Source organism: Ananas comosus, linkage group 3 (genome assembly GCF_001540865.1).
Source record: "Ananas comosus cultivar F153 linkage group 3, ASM154086v1, whole genome shotgun sequence".
In the NCBI taxonomy this organism is placed as follows: domain Eukaryota; kingdom Viridiplantae; phylum Streptophyta; class Magnoliopsida; order Poales; family Bromeliaceae; genus Ananas; species Ananas comosus.
This window is the reverse complement of record NC_033623.1, coordinates 13,897,573-13,917,205: the sequence shown is the minus strand read 5'-3', so window position 1 is coordinate 13,917,205 and position 19,633 is coordinate 13,897,573. Positions and strand designations below refer to the sequence as shown.

The window sequence follows — 19,633 nt, the reverse complement described above, 5'->3', positions numbered from 1 at the left end:
GTGCTACGGCGGATTGGAGTGCGAGGGACCTATTAAAAGTTGAAATGCCTTGCGGGAGCGAGAAACCGTTGTCTAGGCCTGGTCCACCATATCATCTGAGCATATTTCTAAGAGATTGAGATTTAATGGATAGTAGTAATTTAAATAAAATTTGTCGTTATGTTAACAATTCATAACGTTATTATTCTGAGATAACTAAAATATTTCACTTCAAAAATAAAAAAATTGCTACATATTTAAAAAATATTGCTAATAAAGAGTATAGGTGTATTAGTATGTATGATATGGTGACTTATTTTATGCATTTATATCTAAAAATGCTATATATTGATTAATACATCGAGATTTTTTCAGAATAAATATTCAAAGTATATAGTGATCAGTGACAGTCTCCAACGTAAGTAGAAAAAACGGAGATATCAAATTCAAAACCTGATTACTTTATATTTTTAACTGAAATAATCAATAACAGAAATGAGCAAAGCAGTTACCAAGTAACGTATTTTTTTTTTTAATAAAAGAAAAGCCTAAAGCATTTGCTTTGTAAGGTGGAAAGAACGACTTACAGCTGATGTGGCGGACTTGGTCCATGCAGTCGTTTCCATTGTGCCACGTCAGCAGGAGAAAGAGCTGTCAAGGAAAAGCGCATGATTCCAACGGGAGAAGAGCCCATTTGAAGAAGACTCCTTTTCGTTTTTAGATGATCCTGAGCCCCAACCACACCATCCTTCCTACTTTGTCAATTGAGAACAACCACATATCCCCTGTACTACGATTTGCTTGAACACGAGTACTACCGTATACACTTGTATTTATCATTATTCAAATTTACTGATCAATAATATGCTGAATTACAAAATTTTATAAATGAATGAAACGGGTACGTTACGGGTGAATGAAAAACACTGTCCATCTATAAAATTTTTAAACTTTTTAAATAGACCCACACGTCGATGTTTAATTGGTCGTGCTAATAGAAAGCATCATATGCATCTCACACTTCACTAGCTATCTAATGTACACATCTTAAATCAATTAATTTCTAATGAATAATGATAGTGAACAATCAAAGTGAGGATGCAAATGACCTGTCTTGATCCGTCAAAAATTCGTTCCCGTTTCAGATCCCTCTGAATGTAAAGACAAAAAAAAAAGATACAAGTTAACTCACCTCGAATCAATCTCGATTCATCAAAGAAACAGGATTGGACATGGAAAGAACCCCTCCCACTTCTTGAATCTGTTCTGGTTGAATCCCTAAGTGAGAGGTGTAATATCATAAATGTTTAATTTATTGATTTTTGAGAGTAGGGGTGGCATTATTCTCTGTTTCAATGTAAGAATTTTAGTTTCAGGATAAAAAAATGTTTCAAAAACCGGAGAAAAAAAAGAAGCTAATTATAATTGCGAAGCGTTGGATTCGAAAGTCCATGTTCCGTAACACAGGTCGCACCGACCTGGCTCTGTACAAAAACCCGATCCGAACTCAGGGGACCGTCTTATCCCGTTATCCATCCTATACAGCCACCGCTTTACCTATCCAATCACCGGTTGCCACGTAATCCGCAACTCCTCCCTTGCCCTTCATCAACGCACACGATCCGGTCATCCAATCACCACCCTCTTCGAGCTTCGTCACGTGACCCAATAAAATAATAAAGTAAGAATAACAATAACAATAATAATAATATAATAATAATGTAGTTACTTTAAGGGGAAAAATTCAAATGCCCCCTTGTGGTTTCACCTTTTCTTAGTTTAGTACCTTATGATTTAAAGTGTATCAATTTTGTATTTTTTTACTTTAGTATCCTGTGGTTTAAAGTGTATTAATTTAGTACCCTGTGGTTTAAAATGTATCAAATTAGTACTCTATGGTTTTGCACTTTCTCACTTTAGTACCCTATGGTTTAATATTTTATTAAAAAAAAAAAAAAATCACATAATGCTAACTTGATACACTTTAAACTATAGGGTGCAAAAATGAAAAAATATGAAACTGCAGGGGCGTTTTTGAAGTTTTCCCTTACTTTAAATTCGAAAAAAAATCCGTATCTCCTAATCCAACGGCAACGGCGCCACGTGGCAGATTCGGCGCGACGGCTCGAACCCCTCTAACCACAAGCGGCGCAGGCCTCACGCCACCGCTGACGTGTACGGTAGATTCAACCCTATTTCCTCTTCTCGTCTCTCTTCTCGTCTCCCCCCGCGCTCCTCCGATTTTTTTTTAACCCTTTTTTTTTTTTCTTTTGTTTTTTTCGTCTTTTTCCCTCTCCTCCTCCTCCTCCTCCTCCTCCTTTGAAGCGACAAAGGCGCTTCTGGGAAAAGCTGGCCCACCGTTAACGGAAAGCGCTTTCAAATACGCTGCACAACTCCTCTCCACTTCCCATCACTCTTTCACAGCTCTTCGTCATCTCTTCTTCATCTTCTTCTCTGTTTCTCTGGGGTTTTTTTTCTTTTCTTTTCTTTTCTTTTCTCTTCCTTGGAATGAGACATGGCCACGACGTCGAGAGGAGGGCTCGTGGCTCCGCCGCTCGATCTTAAGATGGTGTCGTCGAAGAGGGCCTACGTGGCGCCGCCGACGCCGCTCCACGTGGCGGACTTCCGTTGGCCGAGGCGTCGCTCGTGCGCGGTCACGTGCTGCGGCGCGGCGGAGAAGAGGAAGGAGAGCGCGAGGAGGGTGCGCGTGAAGGCCACGCCCCGGTTGCCCTTCCCGTCTCATCGGTACTGCGCCATTTGATTTTGATCAAACATTTGATGATGATTCCATTAGGATGAATCGCACTTAGGTTCTTGAAAAATTTGAAATCTTTGATCGTGTTGGATGATGGTGTTTTGGGTGAATTTCAAAATCTTCTTATCGCGTATAATGACGGGATTTGGAGGAAAATTGAAATCTTTAATCTAAAGATGGTGTTTTGGGGGGAATTTCAAATCTTTAATCTTATTCAGGGTTTTACACCGGTGACGGGAATAATAGATGCAAATGTGGTCCTTCTTTTCATCTTTCCTGTCGTTTTTGTGTAAATCTTAATTTAGTTACATTGCTCTCTCAGTAAGGTCGACTAGTTTACTTTCCCCGTTGTGATGAGCAGTCTTAGATTTGTCCCTGTAACTGCACCCTCTTTTCTATTAAAAAGTTGTTCTTTTTAGGGTTTTTCTGGGGTTTTATTTGATAACCATGTGCTTTGATTTAAATTCTATGATTAGCTAATATAACATTCCATTAGAATTAAAGACTCAACATTTTTGTTTGCGTATGAATTTATGGCTTCTTTAATGTCTCAGCTGTGAATATTAATAACTTCTGTTAGCAATTCAATGTTAAGAGAGTGGCACCTATCTTTGGATGACAGTGACTTATTATATTGTACTAACTGTTTAAATCTTTTTTATATTGGTGGTAGGTATAGTACCAAACACTACTTTGAGTTTATTAGCCAGATTCACACCAAAGATTAGCAGCAATAATAACAAAACATTATTTTTGAACAAATTAGAATCTGCTACATGATCCTTAGTGTTTTCTTGGATTATGTTCTTTCTCATATCTTTTCATCTTTAGCCATTAGCCAAGCAATCTATCATAGGTTGCCTTTTTCCTTAACTGAACCACTTTCTTTGCCCGTCTCTTCTATAGGGTCTTTGCTCACTATTTTCTCAACCATCTTGCGCAAAGATTATAGATTTATATAAAATGCATCTTCTAAACATTTTTCATTTTAGCTAGTAAATAGATAAGTAAAAGGTTAATTTCATACAGGTCTCTGCAAATATAGTGAATGACAAATATATCTCTACAAAGTTCAACTTTCTTATATTGTTCCTACAAAAGTCATGATATCTTCAAATATGTCCCTCTATTTTGTTACCGCTAGAGAACTGTTTATTTTTTCAATTTTGTCATCACAAATATGTCCCTCCAAAAGCCATAGCAGTATAATATAAAAGGAGTAAAAATGTCAAAAGCTAACCAGGGTTAAGTATTTTATCTATAGTTAACTAAATTTTTCTAATGGACTCTAACGGCAGGGACATATTTGAAAACATTAGGACTTTTGTAGGGACAATATATGAAAATTGAACTTTATAAAGATATATTTGCCATTCACTATGTTTGCAGAAACTTGGATGAAATTAATCCATAAGTAAAATTCTTAAAAATAACTCAAATAAAAAAAAAACCAAAAATGGAAAAATTTGTGATATTCTCTTAAAGATTTATGAATATTAAAGTGATATCTAACTAAATGAACGCAAAGATTTAAAGATTAGAACAAGACTGAGAATACCAATTAATGTATTGTAACTTTTACTTCGGAGCAAGAGTTTGTGAGAATGTGAACTTGGTCTGTTAATTGGTTCAGATGTCAAAACCATAATGGTTAGGTTTCATAAAGGCACAAGCTATCTATGATGTACTAAATGATGTACAAAATGCAATCATTATCCAAACCTCGTAATGTTACTCATTAACTCTGTCTACTCTTTATATGCAGATACCATTGCATTGAAAGTTCAGCTTTCTACTTGTATTATGAGTATGGTCAACTTTTATTGGTCTCAACAACCAATATTTGAGCACTCCTCTTCCAAACTGCTTTTCTGTGTGACATGCCTTTCAGTTATCATCCGCTTTTCTCTGCACTAAACAATGAGCGAACTCCATTACCTTAAAGCAAGTTGCCTGGGTAAATTTGGTTTTATCTAGTGCACTCAATTGCTTCCATAAACATGCTTTGTCAACACTAAGATAGCTGCACCAGTGGTCATAAGACAATAAAGATCCGATCATGCATATCTTTTGTGTTTACCTAAAAGTTCTACTCATGGTTAAATCAATTTGATATTTCTTCATGAATATTTATTACTTTATAGGCCGAAAGTTGTTCCATAGTTTCAACTCCTTACTTGGATGATTTCTGTGAGATCAGCCATCATTTACTTATTGCTGTAGTAGCATTCGACTGTATGACAAGATTTAGACATTGTTACCTTTCGTTGCTACCTTTATCCGAAGCATCAAGGCAGTTGTGTTCACGATAATCTGTATACTTAGGTCAACTTCGTATGCTTTGCGGCTTGTAAGTATTCATCCATATTTATATATGCTGAAATACTTTTTTGCCTACTGATTGCATTATAGAAGCTCAATTGGTTAGTCATATGTTAGCTTATTTTTATGTGTTAGGTTAATAGCTAATTTTACAATGTTAGCTAGAATGTTTGGTATCAATTATTATCCTACCATTAAGTTTAACAAAACAACTGTAACTGGCAAAACTCAATACTGTGGTGTACTATTTCAAATTGTCTTTCATAACTTCTGAATCCATTTTTATAGCTCTCAAAGGCTCTCCAAACAACAAAACTTTTATCCCCGTTGCACTCCAAGGAATTCTGCTCCTCAGTCCCGTGACACTCCGCCTAAGAGAGGTGTGTTCTCTACTTCTCATCTTACATGTTTCTCTCTCTTGTGGGAAGCTTGCTCCACCAATACCCTTTTTCAGAAATGCCTTCAGGCGCTATATTTTGTTGTGTCACATTTCGCCCTTATTGATCTAATTGGTAAAGAAATGTTTGCTTCCTTGTGATCTTCTCCAACAGACACTGGTATTGCTAGTGAGAAAGATTGGGGAATCAACTTACTAGATGAAAGAGTGAGTGAATCTGGCGTAAATGAGGATGGCAGTACATGGTACAGAGAAAGCAGAGAAGATCTGGGCGAGAATGGATATAGGTGCCGCTGGGCAAGGATGGGAGGCCAAAGTCACGATGGTGCCTCAGAATGGAAAGAAACTGTATGCTTCCGCCACCTCTCTAGTTTGATCCTTCTCGATACTATGTAGTCATGATAATCTATTGTTCAATTTTCTAGATATATTGTGATGGGTTTGTTATGACAAGTGGTTTTCCAATAAAGACCCTTACTTGCATGCATACTTTGAAAATCTTGCTTATTTGCGCTCATCTATATCAGGGCAGGTGCATGAACGCAAATAAATACGGTTTTCAGGGCCATGAGCTCAATTACCAATTCTGAAGTGGTATTTTTGCAATTTTCCATATTTATTTTTGCTACTTCGCATATTCGCAGGTTATATAGATGCAAAAGAATGATGCAGCAAATAAATCTCGTTTTATTTTCGAATGCAATTTTTTTTTATTTTGTATGTTAGTGTTTGATTCGGACTTAAATCATTTGGTTTTAGTTGATTTGGCTAATCCAAATCCTTTTCTCTCATAAACAAAAAAACAATCCCAAAAAGACCTTTGGAATTCCCAAAAAAATAAAAGAAAGATCTTTGAAATTCCCAAAGTTGCTTCGTTTTCTATGCATGACTCTTGGGTGACCGTGTTGTGTTGAAAACGAAAAGACAATAATTTATTATCAGAGGGCTCTCAATACTATAAATACATGGTTCTTAAAGCCTTAAGGGATATAATTTGGATGAATAGAAAATTCTACTCTCACTCTTTATCCTTGGTGTTCTATTTTCCGGTGAGATCATCGACGCTTCTTTCTCGCGCCAAGATCGTTTTCTTCCTCGACTTGATCGTTGTCGCTTCTTCCTCGTGACAAGATCGGCTTCTACTTCTACCTCTTCTTTTCTTCCAAGTTACTACCTCATCTTCTTTCCCGTTGCCGAAATTCTACCCGTTGTGTACCGCCCTTCTCGTCGATCGTGGATCCCCCGCAATCGTGTGAATGGTGCACTTTTTGTATCTCTTATCTCCTGATATCCTATTATTCCCTTTTAATCTAGCCTTCTGCTATTACCAACCATATTTGCCAAACAACCAAACCTAAAGCTTTAAGTCCGATAAAGCCGAATTTACCTTTTGGAACTATTATGTGTATTTTCAGTTTGTTGTTATTATCTCATATATTGAAGGTTTATCATCATCTTAGTATTACTTCAATTCGATTTTAATTTTTGTCTTGCTGAAATTTTTGCTTTCTTGCTTAAAGTTCATCGGAATTGATAAATTGAACCTAGTTTTATCTTTAAACAAAAGCAAACTTGAAAATTCAATTTTGGCAACCTTTCGGTTTGCATCAAAGAACCCTTTAATCTTTTATCCTTCTCTTTATCCTCATGATCTTGGATATTTAATTTACATGGATTCGTTTAATTTGTTTATTTTTATCTGTTTCAATTCTTTTCAAGAGAAGATTCTAAAAGATGTTCAATTTTCTATTTTTACTTAAAGAGTTCTATCTATTCCTGTTTTCTGACTGCACGAAACATTGAATTTGTAATGTGGTTTTTATGACTATATAGTAGTTATGATTCCTCTGCATGCCACATATAAATCCCTCTCTTTTGAGCAAGTGCTATAATATGGCATGAGCCATGATCTTACCTTCTATTAGCTCTTTGAATTTTTCAGTGCATTTATTTTTAAATTTGGTTGCTAGGTTGGCTAGTTTGCCAGAAAACTGCCAGTTTCCTGGATCGCTTGCTCTATGTAGTGTTATACCCAGTTGAACCCAATAACCCTTATCACTTAGTAAAGGCTTTGATGAAAGTGATTAGTCTAGCTCTTCTGGTCATGACCAACTTGGCATTAGATGATGCCCTATTATTTCTTGTACCATTTTAAATATACTAGAACGATGTTTATGCATTGCTACAGCAGATTGAGTATCATGTTATGCGAGTTATTTTGGCTGACTCTCTTAATTTTACTTGGCAGTGGTGGGAGAAAAGTGATTGGAGCGGATATAAAGAGTTAGGTATGTTTCCCTTAATGGCTGTTGGGTTTGTACTGGCAATTACTTGAACGAAGAGATTATACTGTTACTTGTTTGATGATAAGAGGCCAAAATATGCTTTCTTGTAATCAATCTACTCTACAAAAATTTACAAACTCATATTGTTGGCATTTAGTTTCTCGCTGTTGGTGGCCTTTTAGTTTCTTTCATTTTCTTTAATAGGCGCAGAAAAATCCGGGAAGAATGCTGAAGGAGATTCATGGTGGGAAACATGGCAAGAAGTTTTGTACCAAGATGAATGGAGGTGTAGTACTATCTAGTCTCATTTCAATGCTGTGGTGCTATAAATTAACAACTTCTGCATGGTTATCAATTGGCAATTATTCTGTTTACTTTTTTCTTTTTGCGAACATCATATAAAAAGTAAAGAATTGCAATATGCTTCAGGATGAGAATTACTAGTAGTGAAAGTGTAATTTATGTTTGTTTCAAAAGTTGATAATGAATACCTGCTTCAGTAAAGTGAACAAGCTTAAAGATCTTGTAGGCACATTTTGACTCCAATAAGAAGCTTTTCTGTAGCTATGGAACATGATAAAGACTGGAACAATTGGACGATGATAGATAGGATTTGTATCTATGTGTGGCACATTATCGTGTTTTTCAGATAGATCCATTATTTTTATTTTCTTTTGTAGCTATTCTTGGTAATACTTAGACAATGTTTTACTTGGAGAAAATCTGCAATTATTATCCTATAGTACACTAAGTGCCTCACACCTATCTATAGTAATCTTGCAAGGATAAGGAGGAGCGCAGAAAAACAAGCAAAATCAGGCAAAGAAAATGCTGGATGGTACGAGAAATGGTAAGTACTGGAAGTTATTGTGATTGTGACATGCTCTTTTGTTCACATTTAGCTTATTGTTTATCAATCATTACCTGCAACATCCTCTATTGCTTCTAGGTGGGAAAAGTATGATGCTAAAGGTTGGACAGAGAAAGGAGCTCATAAGTATGGGAGGCTGAATGACCAGTCCTGGTGGGAGAAGTGGGGAGAACACTATGATGGAAGAGGCTACGTAGTCAAATGGTTAGTCTCAAGTGGTCCATTGTTTCTCAATCCACCCTCACCTGTTACGAAATTCTTTCTTGTAACATATACACCAATTAACCTTCTGTTGACAGAAATCATAGAATGGGGGTATGTTTCTTAAATTCATATATCAGTGGATATTTGATTGAAATTTAAGAATTTATTACCAGAATTTTAAAAGGAAACGCAAGTGCACTTGCTTGTAATTTTGTACTAGCAAATGTGGCATGCTCAATGCTCTACATTTTTCTCTTGAAATGCCCTGTTAGAAGTTATCGTGAGACATATATTGATATGTACAACCCACTCTGTTCTTTTGTTCTGCACTTATATCATCAAGTTGAACCATCTTCAGCTCTTTTTGTATTGAGCAAATCATCTTCCACTTTGTTACATTAATCTGTGTGGTAGATATATGCAATTTGTGTTCTGATTATAATATATTGTTGTCTTTTATTGAAAATTTAACTTGCAAAGCATATAGACTTCTTCTATCGAGACTTCTGATATAATTTATCCTTGCCTGTGATAAGCTGACTTGCTCTCCTAGTTTTCATGCCTTCTCCAAGTACTTTCAGATTGAAAAAAGAAAGATGGAATCTGAATCTCTTTTTACAGGACAGATAAATGGGCAGAGACTAAATTAGGCACCAGATGGGGAGACAAATGGGAGGAAAAGTTCTTTGCAGGAATTGGTTCGCGGCAAGGGGAGACTTGGCATGTATCTCCTGCGGGTGAACGTAGGTTTTTTCATTTCACTATGGACATACTCTAGCTTTCCATAATGGAGATCTCCTAACTTGCCATTATCGCTCAAAGTTCAAGTATGCAATAAATTTTCTTTTCATATGTTTACATATGTACCCCTGCAAAATTATCATCTCCATAGGTATCCCTGCCAAAGCTGAATATCACATACGCACTTCGAATTTTTTTTTTTGATTCTGACATATATGTATCCTTGGACTTATGAATTTCTAATGTAAAATCAATTTTTCGTCGTAAATACCATAATTCCCTAACTTTAGATATGGTATTCTCATAAGAAGCTAGACTTGAGGGGTACATATGAAAATTTATTATTCACGGGTGTATATATAATAGGGAAAATTTCAAAAACCCCCCTTGTGGTTTCGTATTTTTTTCATTTTAGTACCCTGTGGTTTAAAGTGTATCCAGTTAGTACCCTGTGATTTCACACTTTCTCACTTTTGTACCCTGTGGTTTAAAGTGTATCAAGTTAGTACTCTGTGGTTTTATTTTTGTATCAAGTTAGTACCCTGTGGTTTTATTTTTGTATCAAGTTAGTACCCTATGGTTTTTAAACCACAGGGTACTAAAGTGAGAAAATTCGAAACCACAGGATACTAAATTGATACACTTTAAACCACAGGGTACTAAAGTGAAAAAGTGCAAAACCACAGGGTACTAATTTGATATACTTTAAACCACAGGGTACTAAAGTGAGAAAAAGTGAAACCACAAGGGGGGTATTTGAAGTTTTCCCTATATAATATGATGATTTTGCAAGGATATTGGTGTCGATTCACCTTTCTTTTTTGATGTGTAACCATGAGAACGTAACATCTTCCAATTTGATCTGTTGTGCCATTTTGCTATCTATTTCGCATGCTCAGTTCCTGCTTGATATGCTGATTGCTGACTCCCATATGTGTACCAGCAGTTAAAAACCTTGTTTTGTAGTCTTGTAGATAAGATGTAGATAAATACTTTTCATTACTCACCAAAAGTGTCATTGGATTGTTTTGGTTTCGTGCAATGATATGTTCTTCTTGAAAGTTCTTTTCCGAAGTGGCCCATAAGTTTTCTTGAACTACTGTAGATGCATAACGTGTTGTACAGGTGTGGAAGAATGTTAAAACCATAATCTGAATGCTTATATATAGCTGTCTCTATATCTTATAGAGTTTTTTGCTTGCTAAAAACTCTTGATTTTATTTTTCTCGTATTTTTATCCCCTGTTTATTTTCTTTGAAACATTTAATCCTTAGTTTTTTGGTTTTCCTAGGTTGGACAAGAACCTGGGGTGAGGAGCACTTTGGTAATGGGTATGAATTGATGATCTTATTGGCTCACATCTCTTGATGGTTTTCCGTCTGTCATAAACATATTAGCGATTGCGTCAGCATTTTCTCATATATATGTATAGTACTCCAGTTTGTCCTTCCCTTTTGGAGCTTTTGGATGCAGTTTATGTGTATACTGATTGTATATAGCTGCACAAGTGATATCTGTTCTACTTTGTTCTCTAGTACGTTTTGGCTGCACCGCAGAAACCTTCCTCAGAACTTTACGAGTTACGTATAGTACTCATTTAATAATAAAAACTAGAGAAAACACCCACCATCTGTGCACTGCTACTAAATCCCTTTTCATAAGTCTTCTGGTAGGTTTATATAAGAAAATATAATAAAATATTTATTAAGGTGATCAATGTGGAGTACAGGAGTTCACAAGTCCTCGGACTTTTGACAATTATAACTTGCTTGGAGTGTAGGGAAACTTAGGAATAAACTTCCAGGTCATTGAATGGTTGAGTTTGCAGGAGGAGCTTTCTTTTGATAATAACAAAGCAAGCCTGTAATTTTCCTCCAATCTAAACATGTTATGTACCAGCTTCGGGTAGTACAGACTTTTCTCTGCAGTCTTTCGAGTTACTTTTCTCTTTTTGCAGGAAAGTTCACAAATATGGTAAAAGCACGACAGGTGAAAGTTGGGACATCGTTGTAGAAGAGGAGACCTATTATGAGTAAGATGGCTCTACACCTTCTCTCGCAACTCTATGCTTTCTAGAATATGAATCTTGTGCACAATTTCAATGCTATAAGGTTTCTGTTATCTTGCTCGAACGATGAATCTAATTGCTGTACTACTGATTGTTCATGGAAGGGCCGAAGCTCACTATGGATGGGCGGATGTCGTAGGAGACTCGACTCAGTTACTGTTGATACAACCTCAGGAAGGGCCACCGGGAGAATACCCGACCCTTGATTTTGATTCTTCGCTACCACAAACTGAAGATCCACCTGACACACTGCCGGCATCTCCACAATAAATTATTGGAGGGAGTCCTAACTTTTTTCTTGGACTCTTTTGAGTTTTGCTTCATGGACATTGCGTTGTTGAAAAGACCATGCTATGTTCATTCTTTCAGTCCATTTGTTGATTCATTTTTTGTTGCTCCCTCATTCTGAATTTCTGATTGATCCGTTCGATCTCTCTGACAGCAGAACAGCACGAAGCAGTATGAAAAATTAAAACTTCTATATCACATTTTACAGCTTTCACTATTATCATTCATCTATATATATATATATATATATATATGTGATATTTACTTTTATTTGCTGAAGGCTACCAGGGAAGATTCGGCCTCAAGTTTTTTGGCACAATTCTACGACATCCTTGGCCTCGGCCAAGACAGAATACGCTCAAGGGCTATTTAGAAAAGCCTGATTGCCTTGTTGCATGGATGATTTTATTTTCCACAGCGCTTATACTACTATATAGGGTAGACCATAGTCTCATAGGTCAATCAAATTATTTTCAAGCTAAGTTTATTTTTAAATGAAATAAACGAAGCGAGTGGCGTGCTACCTAATCTCTCAAGAAAATAAATAACTTTTTGTCTTTCGTTAACTATTTTCTCTAAGACTAGTAAATATTCTTATTCTAAGCTAACCGTTCACGATCTCCTAACTTAGAATCTATTTATTAGCTATGTTTGAGGAGGTCAAAAGAACCCTATCTCCATCCTGAAGCATGAACGTCCATTGATTATATATTATATGACAACTATTAAGAATAATTACAACCTCACCGGCAACCAACAGAAGCCATTAATTTTGATCGTACATACAGAGAACTACGCCTACCAGATCATCCAATAAGACTCAATAAATAGCACAACAAATCATCTTATATATACTCGCCAAAATTATTTGAACTAACGGTTTCCCCATCTTATTCCAACAATTTGGTATCAACCTCTAAATGGTGAGGTTTAAACAGAAATACTATTAGGAATCCCAAGGAAAAATCATCCCAAGGAATATATTTTTCGAAGAAAAAAGAACAAAGAAACTAACTTCAGTAATGTACATCGAACCTTCACAAAAAAGAAGATCTTCTCTAGGTTTGCTGCTTTACTTCCAGCTTTCGGCAGACAAACAAAACCGTACAATTCTGTCACCTACTCTTCATATACATCAAAGTATTTCTCCTGTATTCCACAAAAACAAAGCATATCAGGATCATTTCTGAGATTATTAGAGCACAAAACGGAATGAAGTCTAATAATTTCAGGAGATAGAAAAATTCGATATATTAATCCTCTTGGCGTTTTCATCAAGATTTTAAGTGCCCATTGGCACGGAGCGTATCCACCGTGCTGTACCGTGCCAACAAGATACCGGTACGATACAGACTCCGTGCAGATGGTACAGTTCAAAACTCTCTATTCTTTAAATTAGTAAGTAATTTCTTCCATAAAGTTCAAAAGATGTGATAAAAAGAAATAATAAATAGTTATAATATTTTGTTGCTAAAAAAAATATATATTTTATGCTATGATGTGTCGGCACATAAGAATTTTTTTAGCCGGCATGTATCGGCACGGCTCGGCACGCACCGTGCCATACCGTGCCGGCAAATTTCGGGCACGATCCTGTGCCACGGCACTTAAATTCTTGGTTTTTATGATTGTCAAGAGAGACTGACTTCATAAGCTTCTGAAGCAATGACTAGGAGCAGATATGCCTGCTAAGTAGAGGCATATAAAAACCAAGTTTCTCCGGTCCCATTTGGCCTGGTTTTTGGGCAGGGGTGGCACAGCTGCAGAAGGCAGAAGGCAGAAGGCAGAAGCCAGTTGTTTGGCCAGCCTCTGCAGGAGCAGTGCACCACTACAAAAAATGTTGCGTCGCAGCTCCAAACTCACCACACCGTAGTGTGGTGGCGGGGTCCAGCCGTGGAACTCAGCCCAAATACAACCTTTGAGTGCAATAATCAACGACGATATCTTGGCCATTGCTTCTATTTGACCAAGGTATCTTTTATTTGGGCTCAGAAAACTAAGAACAGAAAATTTTTCAAGTTGTATTTTTATGTTTACCTTTTTCTCCTCTGCACACTCTTTCCTTTCTTTTTGGCTCCGGAAAAAGCACCAGAACAATGAAACTAATGCAGCAGCTGTTCCAAAATTTCTGGAGAAGCAATGCTTTTGGAGTGCCATGATAAAAAAACAAAAAAAACAAAAGAAGTTGACTAGTCTGAGATCAATTCCTCCAGCTCTACGTCCTCAGGTCTGGTGAATAGATTGTACTCGGATTCATTTTCTTTGGATAAGCCATTCAGGGGTGTATTTTCTCCATAATCCAGCTCCCTCCAATCTAAGACTTCATCACCAGAACGAGATTCTGATGGACGCCCCCTACTCTTGTTCAAATGACTCTTTCCAATCTTGGTATTTATAACAGACTGGCTAAGAGAAGTAGACTCTGGTAAAACCTGAGAATGTTCGCATATGCATTCTAAAGGGTTTTCATGGAATTCACCTCTACCAGGTTTAACCTCATTGGGCTCTCCCATGAACCCCTTTTGAAATGCACTAACTTTGGATGCAAATGCATCCCAAGTCATGCTGGTTCGGTTCATAAATAAAGAGTAAAGCTTTTTAGCATTCGGTCGTATGGTCCTTTTATGCCCATAATATCTCCTGCATTAAACATGGTAAGATAAATCAGCGTGTTGGGAACTACTTTTGATCAGTATGATTTTATTTGTGGTGAAAAGAAAAGGAGCAGTTACATATATATCCAGCAAAATCACCTGCACATCAGCACATATATACCCCACCAAAATTTGATTCATCATATGCAGCACACCGAAGTGCACTTTCTTAACAAAATGCCCATTCAATATGTTGGAGAGTCATCTGATTCATGGTGAATGTTGGTTTTGCATTGGTTCTTACACAAGGGTGTATGTTTGTGTGCATGTGAACTTAGTTTTCAAAGCACTTATATTGAAATTCGTAGTTCGCGGAGATCTATATGTATATAGATAATATTTCAGGGCAGTATATACATAAATATATTAAAATGAGATTAAAAGTATACCTCCGACCAGCCAATATTCTTGCCATGTTTCCGTTGTTGTTAGTTACAAACACATCGCTGCCATCACATACGATGAAATCGAGAGCAGCCATGCGAGATGAAAATGCTGAGAAGCGCGCTAACTCCTCCTTGCTTGCTAATGTTTCCTTAGAATGGAAGTTGGGGAAAAGTGCTTTTAGAGGAGCCAATGTCTCCTCTGCTCCATATACTTCACCGGAAGCCACGTAGATGTGAACATCATCTCCAAAGCCTAATGCCCTAAGCATAAGACCAACCTCTTCAGGGGTTAGAGGACATTTACCATGCCTTCGCTCCTTTTCAGGGTTGCTTGTCTAAAGCAAAAGAAAAAAAAAAGAAAAAAGAAAAATAAGCAAGGAAATCAATTATGCAATGTACTAGTTACATAGCAATGTCATCAATAGACAGTAAGAAATGTGTGTTCTTACATGTAAGGTTTTCCACCTCTTTCGAATGGCACCCAACTCTTTCCTCTCCTTTTCTCCACCTCCATAATAGCATCCAGAGAACGCAAGCATATCAGGCTCAAATCTGCCAGAAGTTACAGTTTCATAGATAAAGGAACTACTTTTGTTGCATGCTCTCTTTTATAAAACTTCATTAAATAGTGGTCGTTCTAATTCAGAGGTATGCAACTCTGTCCAAGAAGACAATTATTGATGATTAACATTTCCTAGAAGGGACTTGTGAAAACCATAAAATTAGTAGCCCCGTACTACTGTAAATTCTGGAAATGTTCACTCAACTTTCAAACTTGACTTCACCAGGAATATTGATCTCTCTATTAAGTGGCTCAATATTCCATAGTTTAAGAGTAGACAGAAGAACAGGAGAGAGAGTTTGAGCAAGAGAGAATTTAGTAACTACAGAAACAAAATATCTTACATTGTTTATGCTTATTTTAGTTCAGGAGAAAGAGTTAGACCAACAATGGAAATATGATTCCCTCTCGCACTGCAGCAAGAGTTCTTTCACGGGACCAAGAAATACTTTACAGAAGACATACGCAGATTAAACTAACTTAAGAGAAAAACAAGCATAAAATCCTAAAAAATATTACCTGAGGTGAAGGGCCATGAAGTGCTGGCTTTTTGCCTTCATCCTCTGGATAAGTTTCTCACCCATTTCTAGAATTGGGTCTGTGAATTTTAAAGCATGATAATTGACTCTACATCTCAGCTTTTGGAGATTAGTTTCCAACTTATTTGAAAGCCTGTAGTCAAACTTTGTCAGCTGAACAACCTGCATTATAATATGAAGAAACGTTGGTTTTGCCTATTATCGTAGGTCCAAATACTAAGGTCGACACTCATACTAGGGAATATCTATAACAAAAGAAAGGTATAATGCATAAGTTGAAAGCAATACAAATTCACTCGTTCAACAGAACAGAAGTGAATGCTTCTAAATAATAGTTGATAATGCCTCGTTCCCATTTGCAGTTATGAGACAGAGAGGGGTTCTAAAAAATTCATAATTGTTGCAGAATAACATATTGCTTCCTAAGAGACTTGCATCATTGCATGATTTACAATTTAAGCAACTTCGTAGTGATGACATAACCTTCATAAGAACTGCAAGGTGGACTTTCACTATTGGTATAAATACTGTATCACTGTTTACAAATTTTCAACTGACTGCATACAAATGCTAATCACGATTGATTAAAATACTGCAAAATTCATGTTATAATTAAATAGAAAGGAACCATAAAATTCTGCATAAAATGAGCTACAGAATTCAGAAATTAAAAGCAAATATACTACTAGCAATACTCACGTGCTTTTTCAGGAGGAGAGGTAGGACACGATTTTGGTAGCATTTTGGGGTACACTTCCTAGGAACGCGCATTATGTAAGGAGTGGCGACAATCTTCCCATCCCTTTTGGGAAGCTGTTTAATAATTTTAACATCTTTTGCAAGCGATGATATGAACCAGTCAACATCAAAGATCTCAGCAAAGTCACTGCAGCAAGTTACAAGAACCAAATTTGCAAAGTGAGTGCATTATAATTAGAACTTATCTACTGCAAAATATTGAAAATAAAATACGTGGCGATACCTAGCATCCTTCCAGAAAGATTTCTGGTCCAACTTAGGGACAACAAGAGTTGTGTTCAGAATACGAGCTGCAACAACAGCATCAATGATCTGAAAAATCCATAAGCCGAAGAAGTTTCATGTAACTTGAGCAGAATATTGACTAAAAAAGGGGGCAAAAAAAAAAAAAAAAATCTAATTACATACTACAAAATGTTCTAATAGCAGAGCAGGTTACTCCTAAGATAATCGGATAATTGCCTAGCGTAGTGAACCTAATAAAAATGATCTTGATTTTCATACAAATGAAAAGTTCAAATAAAATACAAATGAATTCAGTTAATTACTAATACAAACTGTAAGTTCACAAATAAAAAAATTCAAAACATAATGATCTTGGTTTACCTAGCTTCATAAAGTTGTTAGAAACATAGCTAATTACTAGAGCAGAACACTAGCACTTCCCAATTAAAGCAGAAGATAAATTGGCATCAGTCGATTATCTTACCCCTGTTCGTTGTTGATTCAATCCTCCACTGGTTGCAATCATCAAATACCTATTTGGGTGGGTTACAGCTTCAGCTGCTGCAATTAAAAATTGGTGGAAATTTTTTATCAGACATACGAGATACGAGAGCCCTTTCCAGAAAGGGCAACACTGAATGTAACATAAACACTAAACATACCATAAGAAGAAACAACGATATATTCATAGTCACGTTGTTCCCTTCAATATCATACAATCAAAAGAAGTAACTAACCACTAATTACACTTCAAATACAATTCAAAGAGATATATCCATTCTTAAAAGAGGAACAACTACTAGCCATAGTTATTAAGCACCATTAAACACAATTAGACACATACTTGGGAACTCACTACTGGCGTTGCTGCACCCGTGGAAAAACTCTGATAGCTTCGAACCCCAGAGGTCATGAGATGCGCTACCTCCGCTCTGTAATTCAAATAGAAATTGAAGCAAATTAAAACCATTTCAAACAATTATTTATCCCATATGAATCAAAACCCAACAAAATCCATCTTTCGACTCACGCAGTATATTGGCCAAAGCATTGAATTAGAGAACGAAAATAGAAAGAATACAAAAAAATCTACGAACCGGAACGCTGAACAAGTCGGCGCCGAATAGGCTCCTATGGAGCTCGATCGGAATGTTCCTCTTCACCTGCGAACACCGACATTGGGAGAAACCGCCATGAGCGATCGATTCAGAGCGAACAAGGAGAATCCAACAGGATTGAAGTTCGACTTGGAGAGAGAGAGAGAGAGGAAGTGATTGATTAACCATGAGAGACGAAGCCGTCGCGCTCCGGCTCCGCTGCGGCGCGTCGGGGATCGAGGTGGGCGGCGCGAGGAGGGAGTGGAACGCGACGACGAGGAGCATCATCACCGCGGCGGCGCACGCGGCGGAGCTCGCCGGAATCGCCGGAACCACCCACCGTCCATGGCGCCGCCGCCTCCGCAACCCCATCTCTCTCTCTCTCTCTCTCTCTCTCTCTCTAGCTCTCGAGAGGGTTATCTCTCACCACGTAGGCCGAGGAGGAGGAGGAGGACAACGGAAACGATTCCATTTTGACTTAACAATGAATATAAATAAGCTTTGGAAACTGAAAAACAAAAAATTGTTTTTTTTTATTTTATGTAATATTTTTTTGTTTTAGGTTAATTTTTGTTTTGGTTTTGTTTGAGGGGAGGGACTCAGAAATCAGAATACACGCCACCGGCCTCTCCCGTGCCGCCACGTGGACCAGTGAGCAGGGGGGTTGGGGCGGCGTTTGTGTTACAAAGTGTATTATATTATTTTATATATGTACACTGGTTTGTCCAATGTGTCCTACTTAATTAATTCATTACCGAACCGTTTCTACTTTTTCAAACGAGGAAAAGGAAACTACATTAAAAAGGGCCTTTAATACGATAGACACTTTTGCATGGAATTAACTGGTCCGAGTTTGTAGAAGTAAACCCCTGCACCTGGTGCACCGCATTAATCATGCACTAATACCGGCGATGTAATGGAGATTTTCGTGAACCGGGTTCACGCAGTGATTCTCTGCGCCGTGGAGAGTATTATTGTTGTATGTTTTAAATGTGCGTAACATAATAATAACATTTAATTCTCCTAGGTCACAGATGGCGTGTTAGAGTATGTCGACGCATTTTTTTAAAAAAAAAAAATTTATTTTTTAGATGAGTGTTGATTCGGGAAAGGTTGATCCGTTCCAGGTTCATAAGGTTGCGCGACTTTTGAAGCAGGGGGTGTGGGCATGTGGCAACTGGGTGATTCCGTGGTTGACCAGCACCGCCACGTGGAAAGTTCCTGGTGGACCACAAGGCACAAAATGTAACCCCCCAATGTACGCCCCATCCAACGATCAGAGGATGCAAGAGTAAAATTATCAAAACAAATACTATACTAATACAATTATTATATGTTATGTTACGACTAAAATACTTTATAGTGAGAAACGACTATATTATTTTGAAGTTCGAAAGTAAAAAAAAAAAAGGTCTAATTCTTGAGCTTTTAATTCAACTGTAAAAATGAGATATTAGAAAGATATAGATTATATATGCTTCGCATAACAAGCCTGATCTGA

General features: G+C 37.1%; 2 protein-coding genes across 4 annotated transcripts; one reads left to right on the top strand and one right to left on the bottom strand.

The window, feature by feature from the left end:
* LOC109707601 lies at positions 2,131–12,127 on the top strand. Its single transcript, XM_020229008.1, has 11 exons — positions 2,131–2,724; positions 5,345–5,436; positions 5,608–5,801; positions 7,702–7,741; positions 7,943–8,024; positions 8,511–8,588; positions 8,688–8,813; positions 9,435–9,556; positions 10,846–10,885; positions 11,512–11,586; positions 11,727–12,127. Exons 1-11 carry the CDS (start codon positions 2,495–2,497, stop codon positions 11,890–11,892), a joined length of 1,245 nt encoding a protein of 414 aa, XP_020084597.1. The 5' UTR covers positions 2,131–2,494; the 3' UTR covers positions 11,893–12,127.
* Positions 12,739–18,615, bottom strand: LOC109707599 (uncharacterized protein At1g04910-like). Of its 3 annotated transcripts, none has more exons than XR_002215544.1 (11): positions 18,319–18,615; positions 18,133–18,198; positions 17,880–17,967; positions 17,520–17,596; positions 17,034–17,122; positions 16,751–16,937; positions 16,032–16,213; positions 15,400–15,502; positions 14,954–15,285; positions 13,948–14,550; positions 12,739–13,059 (listed from the first exon to the last, which is right to left on the bottom strand). XR_002215544.1 is itself a non-coding variant. In XM_020229002.1 (10 exons), the coding sequence occupies exons 1-10, from the start codon at positions 18,502–18,504 to the stop codon at positions 14,100–14,102; spliced, it is 1,761 nt and encodes a 586-aa protein (XP_020084591.1). In that variant the 5' UTR covers positions 18,505–18,615; the 3' UTR covers positions 13,947–14,099. The 3 variants fall into 3 exon arrangements, 1 of the variants encoding a protein (XP_020084591.1); XR_002215545.1 differs by having other exon boundaries at positions 17,892–17,967; XM_020229002.1 differs by lacking the exon at positions 12,739–13,059 and having other exon boundaries at positions 13,947–14,550.